This window comes from Kwoniella shandongensis, chromosome 3 (genome assembly GCF_008629635.2).
Source record: "Kwoniella shandongensis chromosome 3, complete sequence".
Classification (NCBI taxonomy): Eukaryota; Fungi; Basidiomycota; class Tremellomycetes; order Tremellales; family Cryptococcaceae; genus Kwoniella; species Kwoniella shandongensis.
This window is the reverse complement of record NC_089289.1, coordinates 286,916-313,237: the sequence shown is the minus strand read 5'-3', so window position 1 is coordinate 313,237 and position 26,322 is coordinate 286,916. Positions and strand designations below refer to the sequence as shown.

The 26,322-nt window shown below is 49.5% G+C and overlaps 13 protein-coding genes across 13 annotated transcripts; 9 read left to right on the top strand and 4 right to left on the bottom strand.

Annotated features, from left to right (window-relative positions):
* Positions 1-48: 48 nt before the first annotated feature.
* CI109_101480 (uncharacterized protein) lies at positions 49-1,078 on the bottom strand (the record flags this gene model as incomplete). The annotated part of the gene is made up of 6 exons (XM_032003109.1): positions 49-113; positions 180-447; positions 529-718; positions 786-831; positions 911-981; positions 1,050-1,078. 6 exons carry the CDS (start codon positions 1,076-1,078, stop codon positions 49-51), a joined length of 669 nt encoding a protein of 222 aa, XP_031862431.1.
* A 603-nt stretch (positions 1,079-1,681) lies between these two features.
* CI109_101479 (uncharacterized protein) lies at positions 1,682-3,568 on the top strand (the record flags this gene model as incomplete). Its single annotated transcript, XM_065966982.1, has 6 exons — positions 1,682-1,817; positions 1,886-1,923; positions 1,983-2,033; positions 2,087-2,151; positions 2,326-2,755; positions 2,822-3,568. The coding sequence occupies 6 exons, from the start codon at positions 1,682-1,684 to the stop codon at positions 3,566-3,568; spliced, it is 1,467 nt and encodes a 488-aa protein (XP_065823054.1).
* A 1,451-nt stretch (positions 3,569-5,019) lies between these two features.
* Positions 5,020-5,419, top strand: CI109_101478 (uncharacterized protein; the record flags this gene model as incomplete). The annotated part of the gene is made up of 2 exons (XM_032003111.1): positions 5,020-5,299; positions 5,385-5,419. 2 exons carry the CDS (start codon positions 5,020-5,022, stop codon positions 5,417-5,419), a joined length of 315 nt encoding a protein of 104 aa, XP_031862433.1.
* A 1,610-nt stretch (positions 5,420-7,029) lies between these two features.
* Positions 7,030-7,970, top strand: CI109_101477 (uncharacterized protein; the record flags this gene model as incomplete). Its single annotated transcript, XM_032003112.1, has 4 exons — positions 7,030-7,198; positions 7,269-7,402; positions 7,478-7,632; positions 7,694-7,970. The coding sequence occupies 4 exons, from the start codon at positions 7,030-7,032 to the stop codon at positions 7,968-7,970; spliced, it is 735 nt and encodes a 244-aa protein (XP_031862434.1).
* A 1,124-nt stretch (positions 7,971-9,094) lies between these two features.
* On the top strand, positions 9,095-10,077 carry CI109_101476 (uncharacterized protein; the record flags this gene model as incomplete). Its single annotated transcript, XM_032003113.1, has 5 exons — positions 9,095-9,100; positions 9,165-9,194; positions 9,261-9,607; positions 9,675-9,811; positions 9,869-10,077. 5 exons carry the CDS (start codon positions 9,095-9,097, stop codon positions 10,075-10,077), a joined length of 729 nt encoding a protein of 242 aa, XP_031862435.1.
* A 563-nt stretch (positions 10,078-10,640) lies between these two features.
* CI109_101475 (uncharacterized protein) lies at positions 10,641-12,430 on the top strand (the record flags this gene model as incomplete). The annotated part of the gene is made up of 6 exons (XM_032003114.1): positions 10,641-10,742; positions 10,805-11,052; positions 11,099-11,656; positions 11,709-12,043; positions 12,094-12,269; positions 12,329-12,430. The coding sequence occupies 6 exons, from the start codon at positions 10,641-10,643 to the stop codon at positions 12,428-12,430; spliced, it is 1,521 nt and encodes a 506-aa protein (XP_031862436.1).
* Positions 12,431-12,778: 348 nt separating this feature from the next.
* Positions 12,779-15,127, top strand: CI109_101474 (uncharacterized protein; the record flags this gene model as incomplete). Its single annotated transcript, XM_065966981.1, has 12 exons — positions 12,779-12,896; positions 12,965-13,264; positions 13,337-13,459; positions 13,515-13,582; positions 13,628-13,832; positions 13,877-13,962; positions 14,024-14,107; positions 14,159-14,326; positions 14,446-14,611; positions 14,666-14,753; positions 14,806-14,953; positions 14,999-15,127. The coding sequence occupies 12 exons, from the start codon at positions 12,779-12,781 to the stop codon at positions 15,125-15,127; spliced, it is 1,683 nt and encodes a 560-aa protein (XP_065823053.1).
* Positions 15,128-15,150: 23 nt separating this feature from the next.
* CI109_101473 (uncharacterized protein) lies at positions 15,151-16,224 on the top strand (the record flags this gene model as incomplete). The annotated part of the gene is made up of 9 exons (XM_065966980.1): positions 15,151-15,231; positions 15,285-15,328; positions 15,379-15,398; positions 15,457-15,523; positions 15,569-15,680; positions 15,722-15,836; positions 16,009-16,018; positions 16,068-16,104; positions 16,153-16,224. The coding sequence occupies 9 exons, from the start codon at positions 15,151-15,153 to the stop codon at positions 16,222-16,224; spliced, it is 558 nt and encodes a 185-aa protein (XP_065823052.1).
* Positions 16,225-16,300: 76 nt separating this feature from the next.
* On the top strand, positions 16,301-18,650 carry CI109_101472 (uncharacterized protein; the record flags this gene model as incomplete). The annotated part of the gene is made up of 10 exons (XM_065966979.1): positions 16,301-16,394; positions 16,443-16,571; positions 16,626-16,667; positions 16,720-16,843; positions 16,893-17,032; positions 17,232-17,327; positions 17,385-17,455; positions 17,513-17,591; positions 17,641-18,504; positions 18,574-18,650. 10 exons carry the CDS (start codon positions 16,301-16,303, stop codon positions 18,648-18,650), a joined length of 1,716 nt encoding a protein of 571 aa, XP_065823051.1.
* Positions 18,651-19,051: 401 nt separating this feature from the next.
* Positions 19,052-21,646, bottom strand: CI109_101471 (uncharacterized protein; the record flags this gene model as incomplete). The annotated part of the gene is made up of 8 exons (XM_032003116.1): positions 19,052-19,079; positions 19,223-19,324; positions 19,511-19,756; positions 19,871-19,937; positions 19,991-20,003; positions 20,063-20,093; positions 20,223-20,850; positions 20,917-21,646. 8 exons carry the CDS (start codon positions 21,644-21,646, stop codon positions 19,052-19,054), a joined length of 1,845 nt encoding a protein of 614 aa, XP_031862438.1.
* A 257-nt stretch (positions 21,647-21,903) lies between these two features.
* CI109_101470 (uncharacterized protein) lies at positions 21,904-22,959 on the top strand (the record flags this gene model as incomplete). The annotated part of the gene is made up of 4 exons (XM_032003117.1): positions 21,904-22,184; positions 22,280-22,360; positions 22,477-22,579; positions 22,684-22,959. 4 exons carry the CDS (start codon positions 21,904-21,906, stop codon positions 22,957-22,959), a joined length of 741 nt encoding a protein of 246 aa, XP_031862439.1.
* Positions 22,960-23,209: 250 nt separating this feature from the next.
* Positions 23,210-24,201, bottom strand: CI109_101469 (uncharacterized protein; the record flags this gene model as incomplete). Its single annotated transcript, XM_032003118.1, has 6 exons — positions 23,210-23,313; positions 23,388-23,524; positions 23,634-23,683; positions 23,746-23,796; positions 23,876-23,942; positions 24,119-24,201. The coding sequence occupies 6 exons, from the start codon at positions 24,199-24,201 to the stop codon at positions 23,210-23,212; spliced, it is 492 nt and encodes a 163-aa protein (XP_031862440.1).
* Positions 24,202-25,436: 1,235 nt separating this feature from the next.
* CI109_101468 (uncharacterized protein) lies at positions 25,437-26,255 on the bottom strand (the record flags this gene model as incomplete). Its single annotated transcript, XM_032003119.1, has 5 exons — positions 25,437-25,528; positions 25,627-25,735; positions 25,829-25,957; positions 26,016-26,091; positions 26,185-26,255. 5 exons carry the CDS (start codon positions 26,253-26,255, stop codon positions 25,437-25,439), a joined length of 477 nt encoding a protein of 158 aa, XP_031862441.1.
* Positions 26,256-26,322: the final 67 nt, after the last annotated feature.

Here is a 26,322-nt window from a genome sequence, read left to right as displayed (position 1 = left end):
GAGCACCTACAAACGATGCATGTTGTACAAACCAGATCCGTATTCATCTCACTTGTTGTGCCAGAGCAAGGTCTTCAAGCTCGACCAAGCCTCGGAATCATGATACAGATATCCTAAGAAGATGACCAGTCAATAGGGCGCCGAGAAACGATCTTCGTTGTTTTCATACAGGTACTCACTCATACTGTTCCCCATACCAGGTTGGATCCTCTCTCCTCTATGCCTGAACATGTACATGACACCCGCCCAACTCAACGCGGCGACGATCGCGAACGGTACTTGAGCAGGGGGGATCGGTTTGGGATTCGCTTGTGGGGAAGTGAGCGATGGGAGGGGATGAGCGAGAGGTTGAATAGGTGTTTTGGGAGGATTGGAATGTGAGTATAGACGAGGTAAGAGGGAGAGTAAAACTCTGGACATGACATAGAGTACGATTTGTTCGTTGATCTATACAAATTTGCATTCAGTCAGCTGCCTGATGCTGCCTGTTGCGATACTGCACTTGACAAGTGCGCGAGCTGGACTTACCGGTGTTCTTTCTCCAAATACCCACCAACCACCCAATCCACCCGCGACGAACGTATCAAGATCCCTCTCTTTCCCCCCATTCAGCTTTTTCTGTAACAACAATAAAAGCTTGTATATGGTTACGAATTTTGCCAGGTTTACAGCATGCGTCCGAGTGGCTGTGAAAATACCTTTGACCTTGGCGGGCCATCTAGCGAAGCGAGACGCGTTAGTTTGTGCTCAAGATCGATAGATAATAAGCTAAGGGGTGGACATACGATTTGTGAGAGAACAAGAGGGTCATCACGAGTGCATGGGGGAATCCTGTACAAAGGCGAAGAGTTGGTCAGCTGAGCTTGCTTCGCGAGCGAGGGCCCCTCTAGTATGTGTCGAGGCGACTTACGGATCTTGACACCGTAGACAAGACCATTTCTAGTCCCCTTGAGCACAGCTAGGAGATCATGGTTCTTCGGACTAGCAAGAATCCCAGTATTCAGCTAGGTACAATGAGACGATAGATGATGTGGGACTGGAAGACTCACTCGAGGAGGAATCGTTGGATAGCAGACATGGTGATGGTTTGGCCGGGAGAGAAGATATACGCGATGACCGGCTGGACACGAATACGCGAATCGACTTGATTACCTCGGAGTTGACTCTTGGTCTATCTCTACTGCAAGCACGTTATCGAGAGGGTGAAATCTGTTGAGGAATGAGGAGAGAAGCAATCGATTGATATGAGGAGATGCGATGATGAAAGTGAGGAAACACAAGAGAAACTAATCACTTCATTCTTTACTTGCCGGTAATCCTCCCTTGATCATTTACCGGCGATTCACCGAAAGAAATACCAGCTAGGAAAAGACATATCGCTGCAAGATCCGTCGTCTTGCCTCAATACAAACCTCAAAGTCCCGCACTTAAGGTAGTAAGCACTTCCAGACGCATGCTCTTCCAACACTCCACAAAATTTCATGCAGAAATACGTACCTCCCACCACCACCGCGTCGAGGGATGCGACCGCTCCTAAAGTGACCTTACCCAGGTTGACTGGGTGTAACCGCGTCAGGCACGATCAAGTCTGAAATTTCAGTGCAATTGCAGCGTTCAGTCCTTTCTTTGTTGACAATACCATCCCCTACCGTTCAACGTCTGTGCGTGTCATCAATCCGCCATGTCCGAGCTCCGAGCAGTACGCAAGTACGCAGCTCAACATGACCTCTTCAACCGACTGCATTCAATAGCAGCGGACGAGGCCTTTGTGAGGACTGTCGCGCAAGGATGGTATGACGGGCGATTCGACGTTGTAGGTGAGTGAGATGCCTGCCTTGGCAGTGTCCAATGTATGGAATGCTGATGCACCTGCTCTGTCGCCCAGCCAATCAGAGATGTGGGAATTGGTACTGCGATCCTTCGGTGAGCTTTACGCATTCGCGTATGGAAAAGGGTTGAGCTTACGACAGTGACTTTATCAGACTAGCTCAAAGGTGTATGCGTATTTCAAGTCCACAGACGGACATATGTTTGTGAGTCATATGGCACCACTGATGCAGCTGGCTTAATTGACAGTCACTTATAGCACTGGGACTTTAACCTTCGTCGGTCAAACTTGTCATTAGCGAGTCATGCTGAAGAGCGAGGAGGGTAAGCTCGATCCACAATGCCAGAGTGCACGAGCGTTCTTGATGTGATTCCTTCCCTCCCAGTCTGATATTGGTGGATTCCACTCGACGTGGTAAACGAATGCCGGATGGACTATCAAAAACAGTGCCTATATGGTGAGTCTCCCTTCCAGTGATATACGCTGACTACTTGCAGGTGCGCTGTCATCAACCTCGCCATAGCGAAACGGTATTCAACTGGAGAGGATTGGGACACGACATTATATCTTCCTCCACAGATCGTTCCTTCCACCGAAAGATCGCAAATCGAATCTCACTTAGAAGAATGGGCTACTGCTCTAGAGGTAAGTTCCGAATGTCGTTTCACGACGCTAACAGCTCAGCGTTCTACATTACCTTTACCTCAATTGCGAAAACCCCTTCGACCATTCTTCATTCATCCTTCTACCTCTGCTCCTCCACATATCCCAGCTTCACCAGATTTCACACCGATCATATGTCTATCAGCGTCAAGATGGGTGAATAACGGGGCGGATGAGATACCCTCGGTGACCAAGGTGGGAAAAAGGACTGTCGGGTTTGAGTATGTGCCGGGTGGTGGGGATGATGATGAATTATGGGCGAGGGTGAGTTCAGCTAAGCTCCACCGTAACAAATGGAGAGCGTGAGCATGTAGCTGATACTGATCATAGGGCCTCACACCACCCTTATTCCATGCTAACAAAGAATCACTCCTCTCGACCGAGAGAGACGACTTGCCTCAAATCGTTGACGACATCGTTTCCAGCTCATCGTTCACATCGATTCCCCAAACACTTCCTCCGTCTCACGCTGTCGGCGTACCATCATCCAGTTCATACTTAGGTCTCGATATCGGCCAACCCATCGGCACTACTTCTACATGGTCTCAGACCAGCTCGTCCCGACTGACTATACACGTGGTTGAAATAGACAAACACCCCAAGAATGTCCCGCACCTTTTACCTTTCAAGAACGAAGGGAGTTCAATACTCGCCGTTCCGTCGGCCAAATCTGACGGAAAAGCCTATGCGACAGCACTTACAGAGCTGGTAGAGTATGTTCAAGACGATATAGGGGATGGAGCCTTACTTCTTAAACCTGGTCTCGAATCGGATCTCAAACGAGCAATGCACAACTACACATCATCCGATAACGCAGACTCGCAACCCCCGACTATCGATCCATCTCCACCACCGCCCTTAATAGATAGTCGGAAAGTCATCATACCTCTCGCTGTTGTCCTGCTCTGCTCGGTACCGGAACTCAATCCGGAAGCACAACTTACGGATAGTATCACCAAGGGAGTCATAGCAGATCAATTACATTCGTTAGTAGCACTTTGGCCTGATGGGAATCCTCCGAGAGCATCTTTGAAGAGGGTGAACGAGTTCCTGATGGGTCAAGGGAGGAGAAGATAGGAACGTATATAGTTGTACTTATTAGAAGCGGAATAGAATACAAGGACATACTAAGGATGTATAGCGACAGCTGTGTCTTTGTTGAGATAAGTTATGATTGATGGTGGCGTGGGAAGTGCCGCTATGGATGTCTCTGCTGCCCTTGAACCGAGCATAACTCATCGGTCCAGGCCTCTCTATATGGGCAGAATTCTTCGTCCTTCTTGTGCTTGCTGGTAGCAACATAGACAGACAATCACTATGTACGCCAGTGTGGTGACAACCGAATACTATATCTGTTGCCACTGAGGCGCTCGGTGGCTTGCTAACGCAAACGTGGTACAGTCACCCCCTTTCGTGCCGTGGCAAATAAAACCTTGCATTCGAACAGAGACGGACAGTCCCACAGACTCGCTAAGATGGTGCAGACTCACTCGATGTTTACGCTATTATGCATAGGGAGCCCGCTCTTGGAATCACGACGACGAAACAATCCTATTTTACGAAAGCGGTCATTTTGTTGCCAAACCTTGTTGTTGTTACCCTGAAAATGCCATGTACCGAGTTGAATCTTGTTTTCGTTCTGCATTTCCCCGTTCTCGTTCGGAGTTCCGTTCAAGCGTATACCATACGAGTTTGTATGCACTAGAACTTCTTGCGCAAGTGGTTAGCATACGTTGATTGTTGTTGTTGTTACCACATCGTAGTCATCGGAATAGGTAATTACTTCACCACAAACGCCATGTACGTCGGGGTCGCGAGTAACTTTCATCGATAATGTGAAGGTGGCTTTTGCGGCATCTTCCACCTCCTTTGCCTCTGCCCTGATGGTGGTTACTCTTTACAGATCGGCATGTTAGGGAAAGGAAGGGGGAGGACACTAACTCGAGTTTGTTGGAATGGTCAGTGGCGATAGCCATCGTCCCTGGCACATGTACGGTGGATGCTGGAAGAGGAGGAGGTATGGGAGATGAGACATTCATTGCGGATGCGAAAGAGATGCTTAATTTTTGAGTAATCAGTGTGAGTTGACCATGACCATGGTGATGTATCGTTATTTCTGAAAGGGGACATTGTCGCTCTGGCTAGCTCACTCAAAGACATCTTGGTCTGGTAGTGGATCCCATCTTTCGCAATCCTTCACTTTGCTTTCGTTGTTGCTTTGTACTTCTGATTCGTGTCAGTTTTGCTTCTTCATCTTTCTTCTTGGTTCAGCTTTTAACTTCGACTTCGACATACGACTGGCACAATTCGAAAGCGATAGTGAATCGTAGTCGTAGCCAAGTTCGGCACACCCAACTTCCAGCTGAGCAGATTCGAGCTGGTCTCGCATATCGCTCATTCACACTCTTTTGAGCCGTCGCTACATCCATCCTCGCTTTTCGCCTGGTCCCTTATAATCAACATCAATCCGTTGTCCCCCAGAGCCCGATACACACACACTATCCTCAGGTCTACACTCCATTTTCAACATGGCTCGATTAACGATCCTCCTCATCACTCTAATTTCCTTCTTCCTCCTCACATGTCAAGCTGCCCCGACCCTCACTCCCGCCCCTACGGCTATTGCCGGTGCCGGAGCCGAACCCGCACCCACACATACGATAGTCTACGTACCCCGATATAGAGCAGGAGCGATGCAACCTCGTGGGGAACTACCAAAGACCAAACATTTAGATAGGATGTCGAATGCTCAGAGGATAAGACAGGGATTGCCATTGAGAAAACCGGGACATGTCTTCGATGCGAGGTGTGAGTAGTTCTTCCCCTCCATTCTTGGGGTGTTGATCGAGAAAGGATAGTATGCTGATGATTTGTCGTGCTTTGATGGGTATAGTGGGACCTCGTGCACCTGCACCTTCAGGAGCGTAGGACACTTCTCCAGGTTCAAGATCTATTTCATGTAAGTACTCTAACGTTATTTCCTTGGTATGACTGCAGACGGCGATACTGATCGACACGCCTTTTTCCAACAGACTTTCTTTCGCTTCGAATCGATCCGATCCATATTCGACATTACCCCGCACACCTTATCAGTTTCCCCACTATAGAGTCTTTATATCCTGTTATATTCTGCTTCCTTTTATCTCCTGATTACGACCCGTCCTTACAGTCTCCTCTGCATGCATTGTGGTGACTCACCTCGATCAAAGCGCCGAAAACATGTTGGAGGGAGACGAACGCTTTTCTCTGACTTGGATGCCGAGGGTGAAGTGCAATGTCACTCTCTGTCTCCCCGTGTAAGATCATTGGCACCCATGAGGTGCAGCACAACGTTGGGCGATGTGGGAATGGGAGTCCATATGGCAGTTACAATCCGAACGATGTGCGGGTACTGTAGTCTCTCATCTCATTTTCATCCGCAATCTTGGATCAAAGCGCGGAAGATAAGATACCGCCTCTACTTTTGACGGATGGCTTTCTGGAACGCATTGACTCAGACTCAGAATGGTCAAAGTGGCATGTCGCGTTCCTGTACTACTGAGAGTTATGGTTCGTTTTGACCAAATGACTGACATTCACCAACGTCTGGCACACAGACACTGCATCTATCAATTACTTCGCTGCCTAGCTCAGAGCTGCGGTAAGGGATTTGTGAAGTCAGTCAGGACTATGTCTGGACTGGTAATCCTGCGGGTGCGAGAAATACTGTAGGTGGGAAGCCCGCCCAGTACGATTTCCGCTCTCCGGAGATCGCCATGCCTATCACCCGAAGTGAAGTGAATGTTCCAAACCTTGACACCACAGTACGGTGATAGTTCGTACGCAGCTGGCCGCTACCTTCTCGCATGCTGCTTGGTTGATGTCACCCGCGGTGCTTGTGAGATATTGCAATAGACCCAAACTTCACGCTAAAGATAGTGCAAGACTTGACTTCGGTCAAATAGGAGTCGTTATCGCTGTCTTATCGCGCCGTTTATCAGATGATACGGAGACAGTCGGAAAGAAATGTTGAACCGTGATAGGTACCGATCAATGGAACATATCAAGCTGATTGGGAGATAAGACAAGAAGAAACCCAAACAAGCTTCGTTCGACGACGCTGCTCATGTCCGTTCCGCATCCGATCACTCTGACTTTCTTACTTCCATCTCCAGCGAAATATCACTCGCTCGCACGTTGATGGCTCATGCGAATCACACCACCTCGTGCAGAGCCACTTTCGTCAGCGGCAGCTATACCTGTGATGAGACACAGAGGCTGAAGCCGCGGAACAAGGAAAGATGTAGGTCAAAAGCTTATGGGCGGAAAGACGATCTTTTTGTTGAAGATATGGATCAGCGAATAACTTACGTCCATCTTTCAGCTGCCAAGTCCACCAGGTCGTGGATCCCGCGAAACATTGATCCGCGGGATGTACGATGGTGAAAGGTACTTAAGGAGCCTTGCATCCCCTGATTAATCTCCCTCTTCTTCATCGAACTCGCCTCTTCCTCAACACATCCTCTACTCAAAGCACTACCACCCACAAATTGCCCGCAATGCTCCTCTCTTCTCACCTCATTCTGGCGGTAAACGCACTTGCCCTATGTGCTCGGGGATATCCAACAACTGAGAACGCTGGCGTCAATAGCCACATCACGAGAGGTATCACCTTTGATCTTCCCAAAATCGAGTCGAGGTCAGAAGGTGCGAATGAAGTCAAGAGAGGTCAGTGCGAACGTCTGCACTCACACACACAAATTGGCGTTGAGATGCTGATCTAAGACGTGATTGACAGCACTGCTCACTCACCATATCGAAACTCGAGCGGGCCCTGTCAAGGTCTATCTACAAGCCAGTCGAGTTAGCAACAACTCAATCATCGGGTTCCTCTCTCTTGAACCCGAGTGGAATGTTATCACTATCACACCTGTGAGTATCGACGTGGTCCTACCTTCCCCAATCCCTATTTTCAGTAGCACCTTTTCTGACACGATGGAATGGTAGACTACGTTCGCCAAGCAAGATGACTTTTACTTTCCTCACTCTGCACCTGTGACCAAGGAATCTATTCAAGACGCTTCACCATATGTCGGAACCCAAACTATCTGGACTCGAGATTTGACATACAGCAATGAGAAGATGGGAAACGGGGGGAAACAGTGAGTTCGCCGTGTACTTAGCCTCCCGAACGACTTAGACTGACACGCAGCAATCACTTAGCACTGTTTATCTTATCTCTGGACCATTTAGCGATAATGGTTTCCCTCGTGTAGCCTACCAATCTTTCAGCTTCGAATCTTCCTTATTCAACGTTGCTTCTATCCCTGGTGAAGTGACTTTGACCTTCACAAACCCTGACGGGACGACTGCGACTCCGAAGTTCTTCATCGATAAGAAGCAGGATAGACCGACCATCTATGCTGCGATGGATGTGGCCCATCTCAATGTAGCTGCTGGGACGGTCGAAGAGATCTTCATCTCAGCTGTTAAGGCGTAGTCGGTAATGCAGAGATGGGTAGGACGTGTATGTCATATGTATTGTAGAATAATGTTAGTAGTGTTAGTTCCGTTCTTGGCATCAGTCATCGACTTGTATTAAGTAGTAATAAAACCAACAGAATCATATAGTTACACGAAGAAGTGTTCACCTTCCATGTATATTCCATATCAGGCGTCAGCAAAGCTCGCGAGTGGTAGAGAAGGTCCGGCTAGTTGCAGAACGACGAGACCCTTCCCGGCCTTGGCCCATCGATTCAGTGAAGGTGTCAAGGTATCAAAGGTCTCGAACGTATAGTGGTAGTCTTCGGTGAGGGTTTCGGGGCTCATAGGTTGGGTGCCGACTCATTCAGCAACCTCGTCGTGTACCCTATCTCATTGCCACCCTGCGCGACCGACAGATCGAGAATAGTCACAGTCATCGTTTTCACTGATGCAAATTCATCGTCCGAAGCGAGCCAGGCTTGGCTTCCTCCTGACATCCAGCAATATGTGGTGATAGTCGTATTATTAGGCGATGTGATAGCCCCACCCCCAACCCCATAATGCAAAGTGGAGGACTACCTTGTTGCAACATCAGGCACGTTCTATGCGGGATAATTGCTGCTTTCCGCGGTATTACATGATGACGACTTCTCCATTCGTCCCTGTGACATATGCATACCTCATCTTTGGAGTTCGGGGTTGAAGAGATGTACCATGATATAGCCGCAGCAATGGATTGTCACATCCTGGGGGTTATATTGGGGGATTGTCCGGTCCAATGCTATAAACAGATTTTGTACGTCATGATCGTGTGCTCCGTGAAACACGAGGGTGTCCGGAAGTCCACTCTGGCGGTCGTCCGGCGAGGCGAGGACATGTCCCATCGATCATCACAGGCACCCACTCCGTCTGACACAACTTACTGCTCACTGCGTAGCTGATTAGACGTCATGTGTTGACATACGTAGGTCAGTGGCCGATCTAGGTCATGGGTTGATTCCTGATCGGCTTCGCGGATCCGGTTTGTTCAGTATCCATATATATAGCCTAAGATCAGATTTGGTCAGCATCCGCATTCTCTGTCTAGCAACGAAACTCACTCACTGCATAACCATACAATACGAAGAACAACAAGCCAACATGGGCGTGAGTTGCAGCAGTCCAAAGAGCTACGAACACCGCTGTACTAACTGAAATTGGTCTGCCATAGATACTAGACAAAGCAAAGGACTTGATGAAGGTTTGTCCTTCTCTATGCGGACTTACATGCACAACCACATGCTGATGCTTCGGCATTGTCATTCAGAACACCGACAACACGAACAACAACAACAACTCGGGCGGCGAAAGCTATACCCGACCCGGTGACGACAACTTCAACAAGAACATCTCGGGCGGTCAAGACACCTATAACAGGTCTGGCAACAATAACGACTCGTTCGGTAACGCCGGAGTCGGAGACAACAACTACGACTCGACTGGCACCTCCGGGTCGTACGGCAACAGGCAAGGTGGCGGTGGCGGCGATGTATTCGGATCCAGCGGTCGTGGTCAGGACGACAGCTACGGATCGTCTGGGAACTCGTACGGTGCGACCGGCGTTCAGCAGACAGGCGGTGCCGGCGGTTTCGACGGCCAAGGTGGCGGCTACTCGTGAGTTTGAACGGCCGTGGTTCACAATGCCTAAGACCGAGCTGATTTATATGTCTGAACATCGTAGTGACAATACCTTTGGCGGTGGCAACACCGGTGGCAACACTGGTGGGTTCGGTGTTACGTCCGGTCGTGGCGACTTTGGATCTCAAGGCCAGGACAAATTCGGCTCCGGTGGTCAGCAGAATGCTAGCGTTTTCGGCAGTGAGCCTTCCCGGTACTCTTCGACCATCTATTATCCTGCTGATAGTCCTGTGACAGGTGGGAATGACAATAACTTCCGCGGCAACGACAATTCCGGCGAGCGCGGCTTCGGAACTGGCGGTGATAACTACGGTTCTTCCGACGACAAATTCACTGGACAAGGTCGTCAAGCTCAAGCCAGTGGCTTTGGGCAAGGACAAGCTGGTAGCTTCGATCAGGACCCGACCGCGTTCGGTCAGAACCGTGGCAACCAGGAGACCTATTAGGTGTGATAGGTTGTGACCGTGGTGTAGGAAATGAACAAATGTGAGAAGAGCATGCACCAATGTGACTTGATTGAGGTGGCGTATGAAGTGCAGTCTGTTCTTGCTTTTCTCCAGTCCGCGAGCAGTCTCATTTCATAGTCTACAGACCTGTCCTTGTGTGGACTCTGGATGAGCAAAGTCACACAAGGCCGCGTGTCATTCAATCGAGGAGAATTCCTTATCGAAGGAAAGGGCAAATGATTGAGTCTCGTTTTTCACTAGCCTGTTTGAACGTCAATCGCTTTCGTTCAATATCATGTTCTCAGTTGACTTTCTGGCCAAGTTCATAGCATCACAATGCATCTCACACTGACAGCTTGCACCGACGGGAGCAGATGATTAGATTAGCAGGTGAACCCGACTGCTTCTAGGGAATAAATTCACACCGCGCGCCTAACCCCTTTGCGCAAGTCTCCTGGTTGTCAATAACTCAAACCCCTAAACACGTCTGATTGTTACTTCGCAATGTTGACCCAGTTCTTCCCCATCACAACACCGTACCTTCCTTGAGACCATAGAACACAATGGCCCACTTCAGAGATAGTCAGCCGGTCATCGTACACTGTGACACCGATGTGATACGCGGTAGTGTCGGCAGTGGAGAGCTGTTCTCACGGCCAACTACGGTATGTCAACACTCCCTATTCCTCGAGCTCTTGCATGCTGACATGTCTATTTATCGGAACAGAGTCTCAAAGCGCGCTATGCAGTCCCCAGAGCGTCGTCGAGCAAAGCTGTCGAAACAAATGGCGATGTTTCTATGGGAGAGGAAGAGCCCACGCACGCATCTGAAGGAACTTCAAGGCATGGATGGGTCGTAGGCGAAGAATTGGATACTGCCGAGAAAGAGGACGGCTGGGAGGAGAAGTACGACGTCAGATGGCCTTTCAGACCAAGTAAAGATGCAGAAGATTGGGACGGAAGGGAGTTTGTCTTGTGAGCCGGCCTTCCCGCTCATATGCCTGTGACTGACATTTCGCAGATCACATTTCTACTCCTTGTTAGGACTCAAGGTAGCCAATAACTCATCACCGCTTCTTTTCATACCTCCGCCAACACCGCCTACATTACCTCTATCTACACAAGCCCTCTACACTCAGCTTGCGTTCGAAGGATTAAACGTTCCCATCTTCTCTATACTCCCATCGCCTCTGGCTAGTCTATTCGCGCTTGGTGCGACTACCGGTATCGTCATCCATGTCGGTCGACACGAATCATCTATCTTCGTCATCACTGATTCTGTGGTACGATGGGAGTGCTCGACTACCGCTCTTGTTGGTGAAGCGGATTGTGAAGAGTGGTTCGAGCGATTACTTATGCGTGATGAAGCTCTTGCAAAAGAGCTGAGACTCGCGACTGAAAAGGAGACACTGGACGAAGAAGAGAAGAGGAAGCTGGTCAAGGAGATCGCATCGGTGGTGTGGAACGAGTGCACAGGAGATGATATCGAAGTGCCAGCCGCCAAAGTTGAGAGTGGTGCGGTCGTCATATCCACCTTGGGAACGGAGAAGGAGGACGATGCATTTGACGTTGCGAAAAAGTGAGTTGCGCGTCTAGTTGTTTTCGATATCTGTGCTTATCGCTTGCTCTAGACTTGTCGGCGACAACGCGCCTCCACCAGCAGCTCACTCTCACAAATCGAAGAAGCAGCAAGCGCAAGCTCAGGCCGCCGCCGTCAAAAGTGCTGCCGACGCTGCTGCAGCTGATACGATCGTCATCAACATCCCCTCATTACCCGAAAAGGAGATCTCCCTAGGACCTGTCAGACATCGACTATGCGACCCTTTGCTCTTCGGTAAGACACCTGGTGGAGACACTGTATGGGAAGCGGTCGGCCGAGCGGTTGAGAATGCCTCGTTGAGCGTGAACGAGAGACTAGGCCTTTGGGAAGGAGTAGGAGTTGTAGGCGAGCTTGCTAGGATAAAATGTAAGTCGCTATCGTGTGTGACATCAAGCAGTATTGACACAAAAGAATAGCTTTTGCCCCTGCGCTCGTCACATATCTCTCGCCATTTCTCCTCTCATCCCCTGATCTTCCCTCAGATTGTCAACCGTCCAAGATCCGATTACTTAGTATTCCTGAATACTTTGCGAATTACAAGAACGCGACGACTGAGCTTGCGCCGTTCTTAGGTGCTTCCTTGGTATCCAAGGTGAGTGTAGTATGATTAGGCCCTGGTGATTTGGGCTGACGCACCCTCGTCTCGCGCAGGTGGCTTTCTCTGACTTGACGGGCAAGCACTGTATCACCAAGGTCGATTACAACGCAAAGGGCCCCGCGGCGATATATACAGTCACCAACGAAGATAGATAAGATGGGTCGTATACCGGCGAGGGGATGCATAAGTGATCCATCTCCTATGCATATCTATAAGTGAACCCACGACCGTGTTGTTAATATGCTTCTCCCATTGACCTGGATGTGACTCGCCTCATTCAACGACGTCTCTGTCGCTTGGGTACTACGGTGGATTTAAGCGGAGGGGGAAATAAAGTGGCGCACGAGCCTGCTTTCCCACCTCCACATGAGTCAACCACCTTGGACTGGGTGATTTAACCTCTTCTCATTTACTTGAAGTCCTATTCATTCCTTCACCCCGGTTGAGTACATCATTGCATCCAAACTGGCCCAGCTGTACTCGCAAAGCATCAAACGGTCGTCATGCCTTACGAAGACTTCTCTGACTTCGAGGACGACGTCCAGTTCTTCGCCCCTGAGGCAGTTCATCTTCCACCTCCTTCTTCCTCGTCTGCTCAGGATAGTATTTCTATCGACCCAAGTAGGTCCATATTTCATCTTGATAAGCGACTAAGTTCCCTGACTACTATGCTGTCATCCGTGATATAGTCGGTTCACCTACCCCTATCCGAGGTGTCCCTCGTCGACTTCCCCTTCCTTCCCACCACAAGTCTGCCATCCCTCTGGCGGGTGGCCAATCTGCCAGGGTAACTCCAGTCTCGCAAGTCACTACCCCGAGCGTCCGACCTCTTCTTCCTTCTATCGCGGATGCGATAGCTTCTGCTCAAGCTCCTGAGACTGCTCAGGCCGAGGACCAGGTACCTCTCATGACAAGCGGGAACTATGGTGGCGAGATCAACGATCGAGTTGGTATGGAGGAGGAGTTCGACATCGGCGATGGGAAAGGGAGTGAGTGTGCTTTGTTCATGCCTTGTCATGTAGTGACAAGCGAGATGCGTTCAAGCTAACGATACAATGCAGATGGTCTCGTGGAAGACGATGAACCTGTCGCCACAATCGACGTTATCAAGAAGAGAGAGGAGATAAGGAAGACCGTCATCCCGAATACAAGTGGTATCGCACTCGTTGGGCGACAACGACTCAGTACGCATTCGAAAGCACGAGCACTTGATATGAAGCTTACCCACTATTTTGACAGACGAAAAGCATCGCGATTTCTTCAAGTTTGCTGCCTTCAATCCGGTTCAGAGCGTGGTGTTCGATGATGTGAGTGCTTTCTCTAGCTCAGATGCTTGCTGATGTGGCTTTCAGGTCTACCATGGTGATGAGAATATTGTCGTCTCTGCTCCTACCGGATCAGGGAAGACAACCATCTTCGAGCTAGCCATCCTTCACAATCAGCTTCAAGCTGGAGTATCAGAGCCCAAATTAGCAATATACATCGCGCCAATGAAGGCTCTTTGTAGCGAGAAGCAAAGGGAATGGCACGACAGGATGGAAGCGATTGATCTTAAGTGTGAGTCAGCATTAATGTTGTCCAGGGCTAATCCTTTGTCGCAGGCTGCGAAGTGACGGGTGACACCAATGGCGAAAATCAGAAGGCTGCGTATTTTGCGCTCAAGAAGGCTCATGTCATCGTTACAACGGTAAGGTTTGTACTATCCACAGTACCCGCCACTTCGGGCTAAGCTCGAGACCTGATGGTAGCCGGAGAAGATAGAGGCGCTCAGCCGCAAGCCAACAATGCTGAAACTGCTCCACGAGAGGGCAGGTTTGGTGATGATAGACGAGGTGAGTGAGAGGTAGCATGTCAGTCGCAGCGCTCACGCTCGTTGGTCGCAGGTTCATATACTCCGGGAAAATCGCGGTGCAACACTCGAAGTATTTGTCGCCAGAATGAGGGCCGAGATGAGAGTTCGATTTGTTGCTCTTAGCGCAACTGTGCCCAACATCGACGATATAGCGCGATGGCTGGGACCCGCCAATCCACCTTATGAGTTGTCCACCGGGGTGGTAGTGGGAAGCGAGATGGACAGCCATCAACAGAAACTGGGGCAGACCTTCAAGGATCTCCGCAAGGCGAAAGTCTATAAGGTAAGCGTTCGAAGGGAATGTTCCTGATGGTTCAGTTTGGAGAGGAGTTTCGCCCTGTGCCTCTCACTCGGGAGACTTACGGTATCGACGGCGGGGGAAACGAATGGGCTGTAGCAAGCAGACTGGACAAGGAATTGTACCCGATCTTACTGAAACATTGCAATGGACAAGCTGTCTTGGTGTTCTGCCCGACAAGGAAGGGTAACTACTCGCCGCTGGGGACACACACCTCAATACTGATCTCGATTGTGCCAGCTTGTCAAGCTACTGCGGAGCATATCTTTTCCTTATACGAAGAATCGAAGGCGAACAACTTGATGCTGCCATGGCACCAAAGCGAATCGTGAGGATATAGTTGACATCGCGACCGCCACTAATCTTCTTACCATCATCAGAAATCCGGTTGCTCTTAACGACACGAAAATCGCAGAGTTGACCACCTGCGGGATCGCTGTTCACCATGCAGGGCTGGACAATGATGATAGGCAGAGAATCGAGTCCGCTTTTCGTGATGGACAACTGCACATGATCGTCTCCACCTCCGTAAGTGGAACGACGCACTGAAATGCTGATTCACCACCCCCTCAGACCTTGGCTGTTGGTGTGAATCTCCCTGCACACACTGTCATTATTAAGGGTACCATGTCGTGGCAAGGTCCAATAAATGGGTTTAAAGAGTACTCGGACATTGATATTCAGGTAGGGCAATTGATATGAATGCGGAACTGATACGTTAGCAAATGATGGGAAGAGCTGGACGCCCGCAATATGACACAAGTGGTGTGGTCGTGGTCATGTGCGAGAAATCAAAGGTCAAGAAGGTGGGTTGGAGGCCTACTCATAATGACCGGATCTGAAATACTGTTCGCTACAGTACCAGAAGATGCTATATTCACAAACTGTACTTGAAAGCTGCCTGTGAGTATTTCGTTGCCGACGCACAGGTCACATGCTGACGTCCAACACAGGCATGAGAGCCTTACAGAGTGTACGTAGGATCGATGTTATAATCAGTCTCAGCATCCATCACTGACCAGGATCCGCAGATATCAACAGCGAAATTGGACTGGGAACCATCAAGTCGTTGAGTGGTGCTCAAGAATGGCTCAGACAGTGAGTACAGTATAGGGTAAGCGAAATGATCTAACCAGACGGTAGTACTTTCTTCTACATCCGGATCCAACAAAACCCCTCAGCGTACGCCATCGAAGGTCTCGGCGTCGATGCGAATATAGATGCTTGGGAAGACTTTCTGGATCATCATGTGGAGGTAGGTCTATTGATCTTTACCTAACGCTGACCGTTCCTCAGAAATCGCTTGCAAAGCTCAGGCGTCAAGAGTTCATCGAAGAAGTCGATGAATTGGATTCGGGTATGCAGCTTAGACCTACGAACATCGGCAAGATCATGAGCGGCTGCATGATATGTAAGTGTGCCGATAACAGAGAGATCGCTGACTACCTTATTAGCGTATGATACGGTAAGAAAGATGCAGCTGTCCGAATTTCGTCGGTTTAACAATACTGCTTAGATGTGCTCCATTCAAGATGGCATGTCCCCAAGAGCGACCGTATATGACCTGCTGGTAATACTGTCAGGGGCATCGGAGTGAGTTTAGGCCCCGGACACAGAGCGCATTGCAGACCAGTGTTTGCAGGTTTCGAGACCTACGAATACGCCGAGGAGAGCTGGCGGTAAGTGCTAGACTCACCTGGCGGTCTCTATCGCTTATTTGATGGCAGACTCTCAACAAAATCAAAGATCACCCCGAGCTACGTTTCCCGCTGACTGGTACTCCTAAGGACTACCCGTGAGTCCTTTTAGGAAGTGCTTCGCTGACATCGCCGCAGGGATAAGGTCTTCCTCTATCTTCAGGCGTGGTTCGCGAACATGACCTTGGACGACGAGAATAAGAAGACCGAAGTTAGCACTCCCGTGCAGACCATGATGGCTATTTACAATTACGCTCCTCGTATTGCTAAAGGTACGTGATGGTGATTGTTATCGTTCATCTCAGTTTACAATCGTACAGCTTTGTTGAGATACGCCATTGAACGCAAGTTTGGGAAAGCATCCAGATCAGCTCTTGAGTTGTATCGAGTGATTATGGCTAAGTCATGGGAAGACACGTCGAACGTGTTTCGCCAAATCGATACAGTTGGTACGGCTATCGGTCTCATTCATGCGTCTGACATGCTCGGCTGACAACCCACAGGACCGAAATCGATCAAAGCTCTGGGTAACCGAGGGATATCCAGTCAGTGCCAGTACGAAGAAGGCGAGCAACACTAATATACTCAACATCACAGGCATATCACGCCTGCTGGAAACCGATCGGCTGGAGCTCGAAGCAGCCTTTAAAAGGACCTCGGATTTCGTATACCAAGTCATCAAACAAGTCAAAGCGTTGCCTCGCTTCCATGTCTCCATCGTGTTAGTCTGACCTTGCCTACGCCTGATCATAGCTGAGGTGGCAATACAGCGAGGAAAGTCTCGATCGAGCAAAAGACATGCTTCATCTACGAGTGACCATTAAACCTCTCAGCAAAGACATGAATCTCGAAGGCAAAACCAAAAGGAAGGGCTTCCAGACCGGGTACAACATATCGGCGCTCTTTTTGCGTCAAGACAGCAGCTGGCTCTTTGTTAGACGTACTGAGTAAGTATCATGCACTAAACAAACGCTGATCAGTTCTAAGAGCTTCAAAGATCAAGAAAGGGTCGACTTTCATCCTGGATGTCCCACTCAACAAGCGCTGTGACAAGGTTATAGCCATTGTTGGAGGTGAGTAATATGAGTGCCATCACTGCTGAAATTCAGTTGACGAGGTGGCCGGTTGTACGACTGTGGTGGAATACAACACCGATCTGGACGAATCGGTGTACCCTGAGGTTCTTGAGCCAGAGGAATCAACTCGTGAGTCTCTCATCCCGCCAATGATCTAATTGCACCCGTTGACCGGACCCAATCTAGCCGAACCTCCCGGAAGTCTGGAAGATGAGGAACATTCCGAGACAGGCGAGGACATACTTCCAAATGGCAATGTCCGCTGCCATCATTCTTGTAAGGACCGTCAAGGTTGCAGTCACGCATGCTGCAAGACCGGCCTTCCGGCCAAGTCGACGAAGAAGAAGCAAGTGACGGAAAAGTCCACCGATAATATCAAGATGGCCGCAACTCGTAAGTACTTCAACACCTTAAGCGCACTTAGCCTAAAACAATACACTAGGTAAAGGGATATATCGATCCCCATCACCAGAATCGCGGATTGGCAAAGACAAGCCACCCTATAACAAGAGGGACGACATCACCGCCAATGTGATTGAGGAGCTCACAGGTAGTCCTGCTGCGCACAAACTTTCATCTTCCTCCGAGGAGATCATCGACTGCACCGTCCCGAGAAGCAAGATCCGAACGACCAATCTGGATATCGTAATCTCAATGCAAGGCGACTCGACCAGTACAGACCATTTGAGGGACGAATACGTCATTGAGCCTACTCACATCGATGAACTGGGAACTAACGAGTACGAGAGTGTCAGAGAGGACTCACCGGAGATCGAGTCTGTCAATGACAAGAGCCACTCACCTGTTCGCGCTTATGAACATCCTTTCCACATGAACGAAAAGACTCCAATCCATCGCACTGAAGAAGCAATACCAACCTCTCCTCATCAACGCACGAACACGCATGGTCCCAAGACTTCCGCAGCCAACGTTGATATTGACGACTTTGATATCGACCAAGTACTTTGGGGTACTGACAATGAGACTCGCAAACGCAAAGTCTCGCGAGATGTACAACATAACGAGACATCGCAAACGCATTATCCCCTGTTCGACTTTCAGTCTGACGATCCCTCCAAACGAACCCGATACGATCATGACTCTCCGACTGTCACCTTCGCTGACGCTGGACTATATCTCCACGATGGCGAAGTTGCAGAGTACGACCCTCCCTACGACTCAGGAGTTCCTCTGATGGAATCAAACTACTACGAAGGTATTCACGCTGAACCCAATCAGGCTTACACCTCGCTCGAAGCACAGGCTGGTCCATCCTCGACGTACTGGCAGAATGATACCACCCAAGGTGAGTAAAATGTCATTTCCCCACCCGATTGTCGTCATAACAGTGAGCTGAACCTTGGACGAATATCAGATTCTCAAGTCCTACCCCACATTTCCTCGGATGACTGGGACGAGTATGCTGGTAGTGGTGTGGAGATTGTAGACTAGGACAGAGGCGAAGTGGAAATTGGACGCGGCGTTTCGAGTATACTGATGCTGTGTATGACGTTGCGATATTTCCATTGATCAAGGAGTAGACTGTGTTATACGTTTTAATCCCCTGTCGTGTGTTGTGCTTATTATCATCATTATCGTCATGCCATATGTAACTGTGTATACCATGAGAGCGCAAAGTCTGCCAACCGACCGGATCGTGAAGTTACCTTACCTCGTTGCTGCTCACGATGGCTACCGCGGAGCATACTAATATTTGCGATAAGGGCTCACCGCGGATCCCTAGCGTAAATCACAAAGTTGACCCGTGCATCTCCAATGTTATGCTAGCATCCCATACCATCCTGTACTGTGTAATACAAGCAAGGGCAATCATCCGAGATCTTACAAAGTGTTTACAAAGGTGGGTTGTACGATCTTACTCTACCAAGGGGGATTTGTCAGCTGGTATCTCACTCGTCCACTGAAAGACAGAGCCCGAGAACGAAAGGGTTCGACCGACTGGGACTGGTCGACATACGATAGAGGGAAGTGAAGCCAAAAGGAGTTAGATACATGACACTCACTTTGAGAAATAGAATGGCTTTTGATGTTTTAGCGGTAATGCTAATGATTCTCCGGTTGTGAGGTTGATCGATCGATAATCTATCATATCTAATTTGTTCCATCTGCAAGTGTATGGATTGGTCAGCACTTCATGTCTATAAGTCACAGCGTCGCATTATGGCGGTTCCAGATCCTCCCTCTTCATAAGAACAACCTCATCCACACTCGAGAGATTTGTCGCAGACTCCAGTATTCCTCTTCTCTCGTCCACAGCATACCTCTCATGACCGAATGAGTCACCGACTTACCTTCCCCGACTTGTCTCTCTCAAAGCCAATTCCATCTCAAATTCATATTTCGGTCCTTCCAACCCCGGTTCCAACAAATCCGTAATGATGATCCTAGCAGGCGGTCTCTTCTCATTCTGTCTCGTGGGCACATAGGGTGGATCGTCAGGTGAGAGAGGGGCGTCAGATCGGAGGAGACGCCAGCGACCGAAATGGAGGCCTTTTCCACGGAGAGTGGGGCGTAAAGACGGGACTATCTCAGATGGACTACGAGGTGTACCCGAGATGTCAGTTGATACAACACTGACCGAAGACAGAGATAGGTGTTTCGATGGTGGTATAAATAAGAGACAGGTCAACTGTAGAAGACGGTGTACGCACTGTTCTGTTGTCAAAAACGAAATAACAGATCCGTCTGGATAGAATCGTAAAAATCGATGGTACGTGACTGAGGTATTTGTTCAGCTAAAGTGAAGCGTGAAAGCAACCAGTAGTACTCACTTAGATGGGTTATCTGAGCATCGAGACACGTTAGCTCGATTCTACATCACTCACACGTTCTCAGCCACTCACCGTCACCCATTCATCACCCGCTCCTGGCCGTCTGCGCACAAACAATTCGATGTCAGCGAGCTATTCATGGGTTCGACAAGCGACTATCCGGGCTTTGGCCTGATGTTTGACACTCGATGTGGTGTTGATACTCCAGCCCCCGTTCCCCAGCCACACTCACATATAATGACAAACTGCAATATAGCACCCGTCCATTCTCACCCTCTCCTCTTCCAAGAATGTGGTCCTCCACTCTCCTCTATGTCTCTTGACCAAGTCTCTCACCTCTACTTCCTCCGGTATCATCGCTGGCGGCTTATATATCCCCAACACCAATCTTCGCCACACGTTACTAACGTGCGTTAGATATCTCGCTCTCCAACATGTCGAAGCGAACCTCTCTATCGAAGTAACGTCGAGATGAGCCAAGATCGGATCGAGTAATTCAGCAGGTAGTTTAGATATGGGGATAGGTAGGTCTTCGTCCGCCGGTAGGAAGGAGAGCGTTTGAGGAGGTACGGGTAGAGTCTCAAGTAATCTCGTTAGGACGGAAGGGGGAGCGAGGGTCGAAAGTTGTTCGTCGACGGTTCGAGGATCAGGATGGATAGGTAAATTTGATTTAACATAATCCGGTTGCATTTGGATATGTCGTTGGAAAGAGTATGGTTCATCTGCTGGTGCAGAGGCAGAGACAATATCGGTCGAAGAAGGGGTGGTGGATTCGGGGCCGTCGTCGTCGCCTGTACCAGTGGTCGAGGTCGACTGAGCAGCTTTCGCAACTGAGCGAGCGTACAATCTGTCCACGTCGTCTGTACAGTCCGTCACATCAGCTTATGTATCGCGACGATGTAAACGCAAGCCCCTGGCGCACTCACCATCCATCTTGAATGCTCGACGATACATCATCAACGCATCATTCAACTTTCCACTCTGCTCATGCTCCACCGCTTTCGCATACAGCTGCACAGCTCGCTCTTTCTCAGCTGCTGCATGTGAGAGTTTCGGCGGCGCTCTCGATTTCGCGATAGCAGCAGAAGCAGGGTTGGCTGTCGAAGTGGACGATGTTTTGCTGGAGACGTTCGCGAGACCAAGTGCAGTCCCAGAAACAGGGATTTTTGAAGGACCCGAGTGTGGAAGGAAATCTTCATCATTGTCGTTGTCGAGATCAGGCGGACGGACCAGAGCTGGATGTTTGATGTTCTTCGGCGAGGTCACCTTCAGCGGCAGCTTCGTCTTAGTAGCGGTCGGCGAAACCTTTATTGTGCGCTCAGCTAGTTTCCCCTCTGACTTGATCGGTTGCTGTGACTGTGACTTGGATGTGGTCCCCGCACCACCGCCCCCCACAATGAAAGACTTCTTCTCCCCAGTACCAGCAGCACCGCCACTACCACCGATGCCCCCTACAGAGGCATCCCCCTTTCTCGCCTTTACCTCTTCACGCCATTGTGCTCTGAATCTCTCCAACTCTTCGTCGGTGATTTGTAAGCCGTCACTCCGTTTCGATATCCCCTCAGCTTGAGAAGCGAGATGAAGTCGTTCAAGCTCGGCGAGTGGGAGTTCGGGCGAGAGCGAAGATGTAGGTGAGGCGGGATCGGCAGTGGTCATACTGTGTCTATTATCGTAGTCGTGATGGTACACGATAGTGGAGTTGAGATCGTGATTGCATAGATATGTAAAAGGTGTCGTGGTTGCTTGGGTCGACCTCCACTTTAGTCGCTTCTGAACCGGGAGCGTATCAATCCGTCAAAACATTAAATGGCTACTTTGAACCCAATCTCTATATCTCTTTTCTTACATTTCTGGATGATAACAAACGTCGAGTCGGTCCGAGCTGACAAAGATATTCGACTCAAAGCTTCAACATGTCCCTCGCACCACCCCATCTACCCTCGCCAGCGCCCACTCCTTCCTCGTTACCTTCCGACCATCCTCACCTTCACACCCAGAATCCATCACATCCCAGCTCGAATCCAGAGTCAGATCCAAATCATACGAATGGAGATGGAGGTCAAGAACAGGATCAAGCGGCTCTGAGGGCAGAGGCTGAAAGTCAGCTATTGAGACTTTCGCAGGACCTGTACGAGTTGGAGATTTGTGCAGGTGAAGTAGGCCCTGGAATGGAGGATGCCGTCCCGAACTATTTGTCAGTGGTTATCCGATCACTGATTGGCGATCAGATGTTGATCATTCTGCACGATCTGATGTGATAATCATGCTGATGAAGATGCCCATACGCAGGATGAAGATCAACAAAGCCTTTGTGGAGCTCTCGAGTTTATCTACACAAATGACCGATTCTGTCCCGCACCAAATCATAGAGTGAGTTGTACTGCCTCACCTTGTGGAGAGGACCTCTTCACATGTCTGTCCGAGCCCAATGCTTGTCCCGTTCCGGATACTGCAGGTGAACGCGACTGATGTTTACATTGTCATAGCAATGTTGATCGATTCAAGAACCCGCATTACTACACAAAACAGACAATAACGAGAGCGACGGGGGAAAATCAATTTGCCCTAGGCAGAGTATTAGGATTGGAAGTGAGTCTAACCTGTAACACCCTCCGCTGTCCAATACCGTCATGAAACGTCGCTGCATCGCGTGGAATGATTACCCAGCTCAGTACTGATCCTTTCTCAAACAGAGCTTTCGCCGTCAATTGCACTCTGCGCTGGAAGAAGATTTCCCTCAAATACCATTACCCGATCGCAGGCATCAGCCTCCTCCACGACCTGTCGATCCATCACAAGAGGGACAAGATGGTCCATCTGTAAAAGAAGAAGCAGGAGGGAACACTGCGCCCTCACCTGAGCGTGTGATCGATGGACAAGCGACAAGCACCGGTGCATTGACAAATGGGCAGGTGAAGATGGAAGTGGAGGAGCAAGCGCCGAGCGGACGACCGGATACACTCGGTTGAGGTTGAGGGGTCGAGTCGATAGTCGAATAAATGACGAGTCTCTACCTGTATGTCGCGGAGAATGGAGGAAGAGCCAGAAAAGATCGAGAGATATACCCCGCACTACGTAATTTACCCTCGTTGTACAGTCTGTTCGACATACATTGCATTCACATCTTCACTTATGGAGATCTGTATTCTCTACTTCACATTACTATGTCGCACTTCATCCATGGTCCGTTCTAATTCTAAACTTACGACCAATATCTGTTTACCATGGCACGCTTGCGTACTTCCCAGCAGCACTGACAAAGAGGGCAAGACACGAGATGACGCCCGCAAAGTAGGTGAGAGATCGGAAGAGCGCGAGCTTGGCTGTTGGGCAGAGTATCAGCGAACACGATGGTGGTGGTCTCAGTGCACAATATGTAGGTGAATGGAGCACTCACGATCCTCAATCAGGATATACGCGAAAGTGTAGATGACTCTACTGATCAACCAGCCAGCAGCTGCGATGTGAAGAACCTTGGCAGGAACATGCGCCACGTTGGCAGCTACGAGCGAAGCAGCGAAGAGGGGCAAGTTGCTATGGCGCACACCTCAGGACATCAGTAATGACCAGACAGAGACAAGTTGGTGGTTGTTATGTGGTCAGACTAGACGTTGGACGGGAGAGGGAGAGACACTGGACTTACACGTGAGTGTTGTTGTTGGCAGCTACAGCTCGCTGAATACGTCCTCGAAGCTACGCAAATGGAACATAGCGTTAGTCAGACTGGAGTAGAGGACGAGAAAGTCATAACCTACTCTAGGGGCGATCTTGGTGTTCTTGAGGTTGGCCCAGCTATCTTGTGGGTTCTAAACAAGTATGCACGCGTCAGCGTTAAGATCATTCCAACATGATAGCTAGGAAGGAGGTGGCTGACCGCTAACTCACGGCGTTGTTGAATGAGCTTGGGGACTCGGATTTGGCCTGTCCGATTGCCCACCAAAGTGGGACCATGCTATGTCATCAAACCTGCCATCAGCGCCTGAACCCCAAGATGATTGTAGATGTATTGTGTTTCATTGCCTTCGCTCAATGTTTAGGCTGTACGCTCAATCGATGGTGGAATGTGCCAGCACAGGTCGCCATTGCCCAGCATGGAGGAATAACGACAATGAAACGTGGAGCACTCACCCTATCAACCATCCTACAGGGACGGCGTAAAGAGAGTAGTTGTAGTTCAACCCGGGGGTAGAGCTCAAAGATGCGTACGACATGATGTGCGTGTGTGTGTGTGTGTGCAGGTGTGATAGGTACTGGTAGCCGTGGAAGTAGTGAGTATGTCGAAGAAGCTGACCGAGGGATTGATGGGAATGAGATCAAGTGGATCAAAAACATTGGTTGGAGCGTTGGAGCTAATTATAATCGTCGGACCGGAGGAAACGGAGAACCCCGAGCGGACGCTCCTTGATTTTGTTATCGTTATCACCTGCATGGTATGACAGAATCTGTTTACACATAGATACGATACAACTCTTGAGCGAGTGGATAAACCTACTGTGACCTCTTATACCTCTTAGACCCCACAACGGTGTAGAGTTGTGCGATGCATAGTATTTTCCTCAATTGCTATTTCCTCATTGGCGGTTCACGAGAATACCGCTCACAGGTCTCACCTGTGCATCCAACCGAAGCGTGAGATCACATCTCCCCAGTATCACCGTTGGTCCTGGATCTGGAGGCTACACATCTCTTGAGGAAGAGCTTCACGCGCTGTTGGACACCGGCATATTAGCTAGACCATCAAGTAGAGGGGAATTTGAAGAGTCAACTCGGCGCTCCGCTCCGTTCGTTCCACCTAAAACACGACGAGGCATCGTTGCTTCGAGCAAGGTACACCCATCCCTCTCAATGATCATGTGTGTAACATGTAAGATGACTTGGCTCATCAACCAGGTTGTAACCATTCAGTGTGATGGAGACATCGAAACGGTCACCGCGTTTGTCATCCCAATGGCATCAGTGAAGACTGGGAGTTGCAATTGACATGCAATACACAACTGAACAACTAAGTCAACACGCTCGAGATAGGGTTGCTGACATGAAAGGGAAGTCAGAGTAATGTGCAGTCAGCCTTCTACATCAGCTTTCATAGAACAGGAGGAATTTGAGTGAACTGTGCCTTTCCATAATTTGCAAGACTGAGTAACGAAAGCACTCCGGCGACAATGATTATCCCCACCGTACTCGAAGTTCACAAGACGTCCTCAGGACGGACCGAGGCTCCTGAAGCCCGATGCAGTAAACTGCTTGGCGAGTCTTACATTGCAGCAACCGACAGCCCAATAAATTCTCTTCCCAGTGGCGATATACGATCACAAATGGCGCAGAATGTTACATTATACTGTTTCTTATGCACTAGCATGCATACCTATATTCTGTAACACGTCTTTCAATAACTATCTCTTCTTTCTCCCAGGCTGCTTCCTTCTTTACTTATTTGTCTAAAGCCTTAGACCAAGACGTTACCGGCCTTGACGAACAAGGTGAAACAGGTGAAGATACCAGTGAGGAAGACACCGGTCCTGACGTTACCCCAGAACACTGCGAGCGAGGAAACACAGAACAGACATTAGCGATGCGATTCTGACCACCAATACAGAACGATAGTGAAAGATGCCAAGTGAAAGACGACGACTCACCAGAAGTATTGTTGATGTAGACCAAGTTGTAAGCTACTCGCGAGAGGAGGTAGATACCGGCAGCGGTGTTGAGTGTAGAAGGTGACAATCTCGCAAAGTTACCGGCGAGCTAGAGAGCAAACAGAGATAAATCACAATGTCAGCATAAGTGTAAGCACGAGAAGAAGGAAATCGTTTGGTGTGATAGAGATGTGTAACTCACGATGGCAGCGGCATACAAGGGGATGTTGGCGAAACCGTTCTCCTGGGCAGACTCGGCTCGGAGGTACATGTCCTGAGCAGCAGGGGACATCTTCGATTCCTTGACGTGGGAGATGTTCTTTCGGGGCATCTGTGACACGACGCGTTAGTGTTATAATAACCTAGATGAGAGGCGAGACTTGACTCACGCAGATGTCCCAGTCAGGTGTACCGTTTGCCTTCTCGGCGTTGTAGAGGGACATGGCGTAAGCATGAGGGGCGAGGCTGCATCCACAGAACAGTGCCATTAGTAACCTCCAGCAGACATGAAACTCAGTCGAGCAGAGAAGGCCATGAAGAGAGATTGTGAGTACTCACGCGAGGACCCACGCGACGGGGATCGAGTAGAAGGAGAGGTTGTTGGCGAGGTTAAGACCGAGGAAAGACATTTTGGACAGGTGTTGTGGTGGTGTTTTGGTGAGCTAAAAAGAAGGACGTGATGTAAATGGATGAACA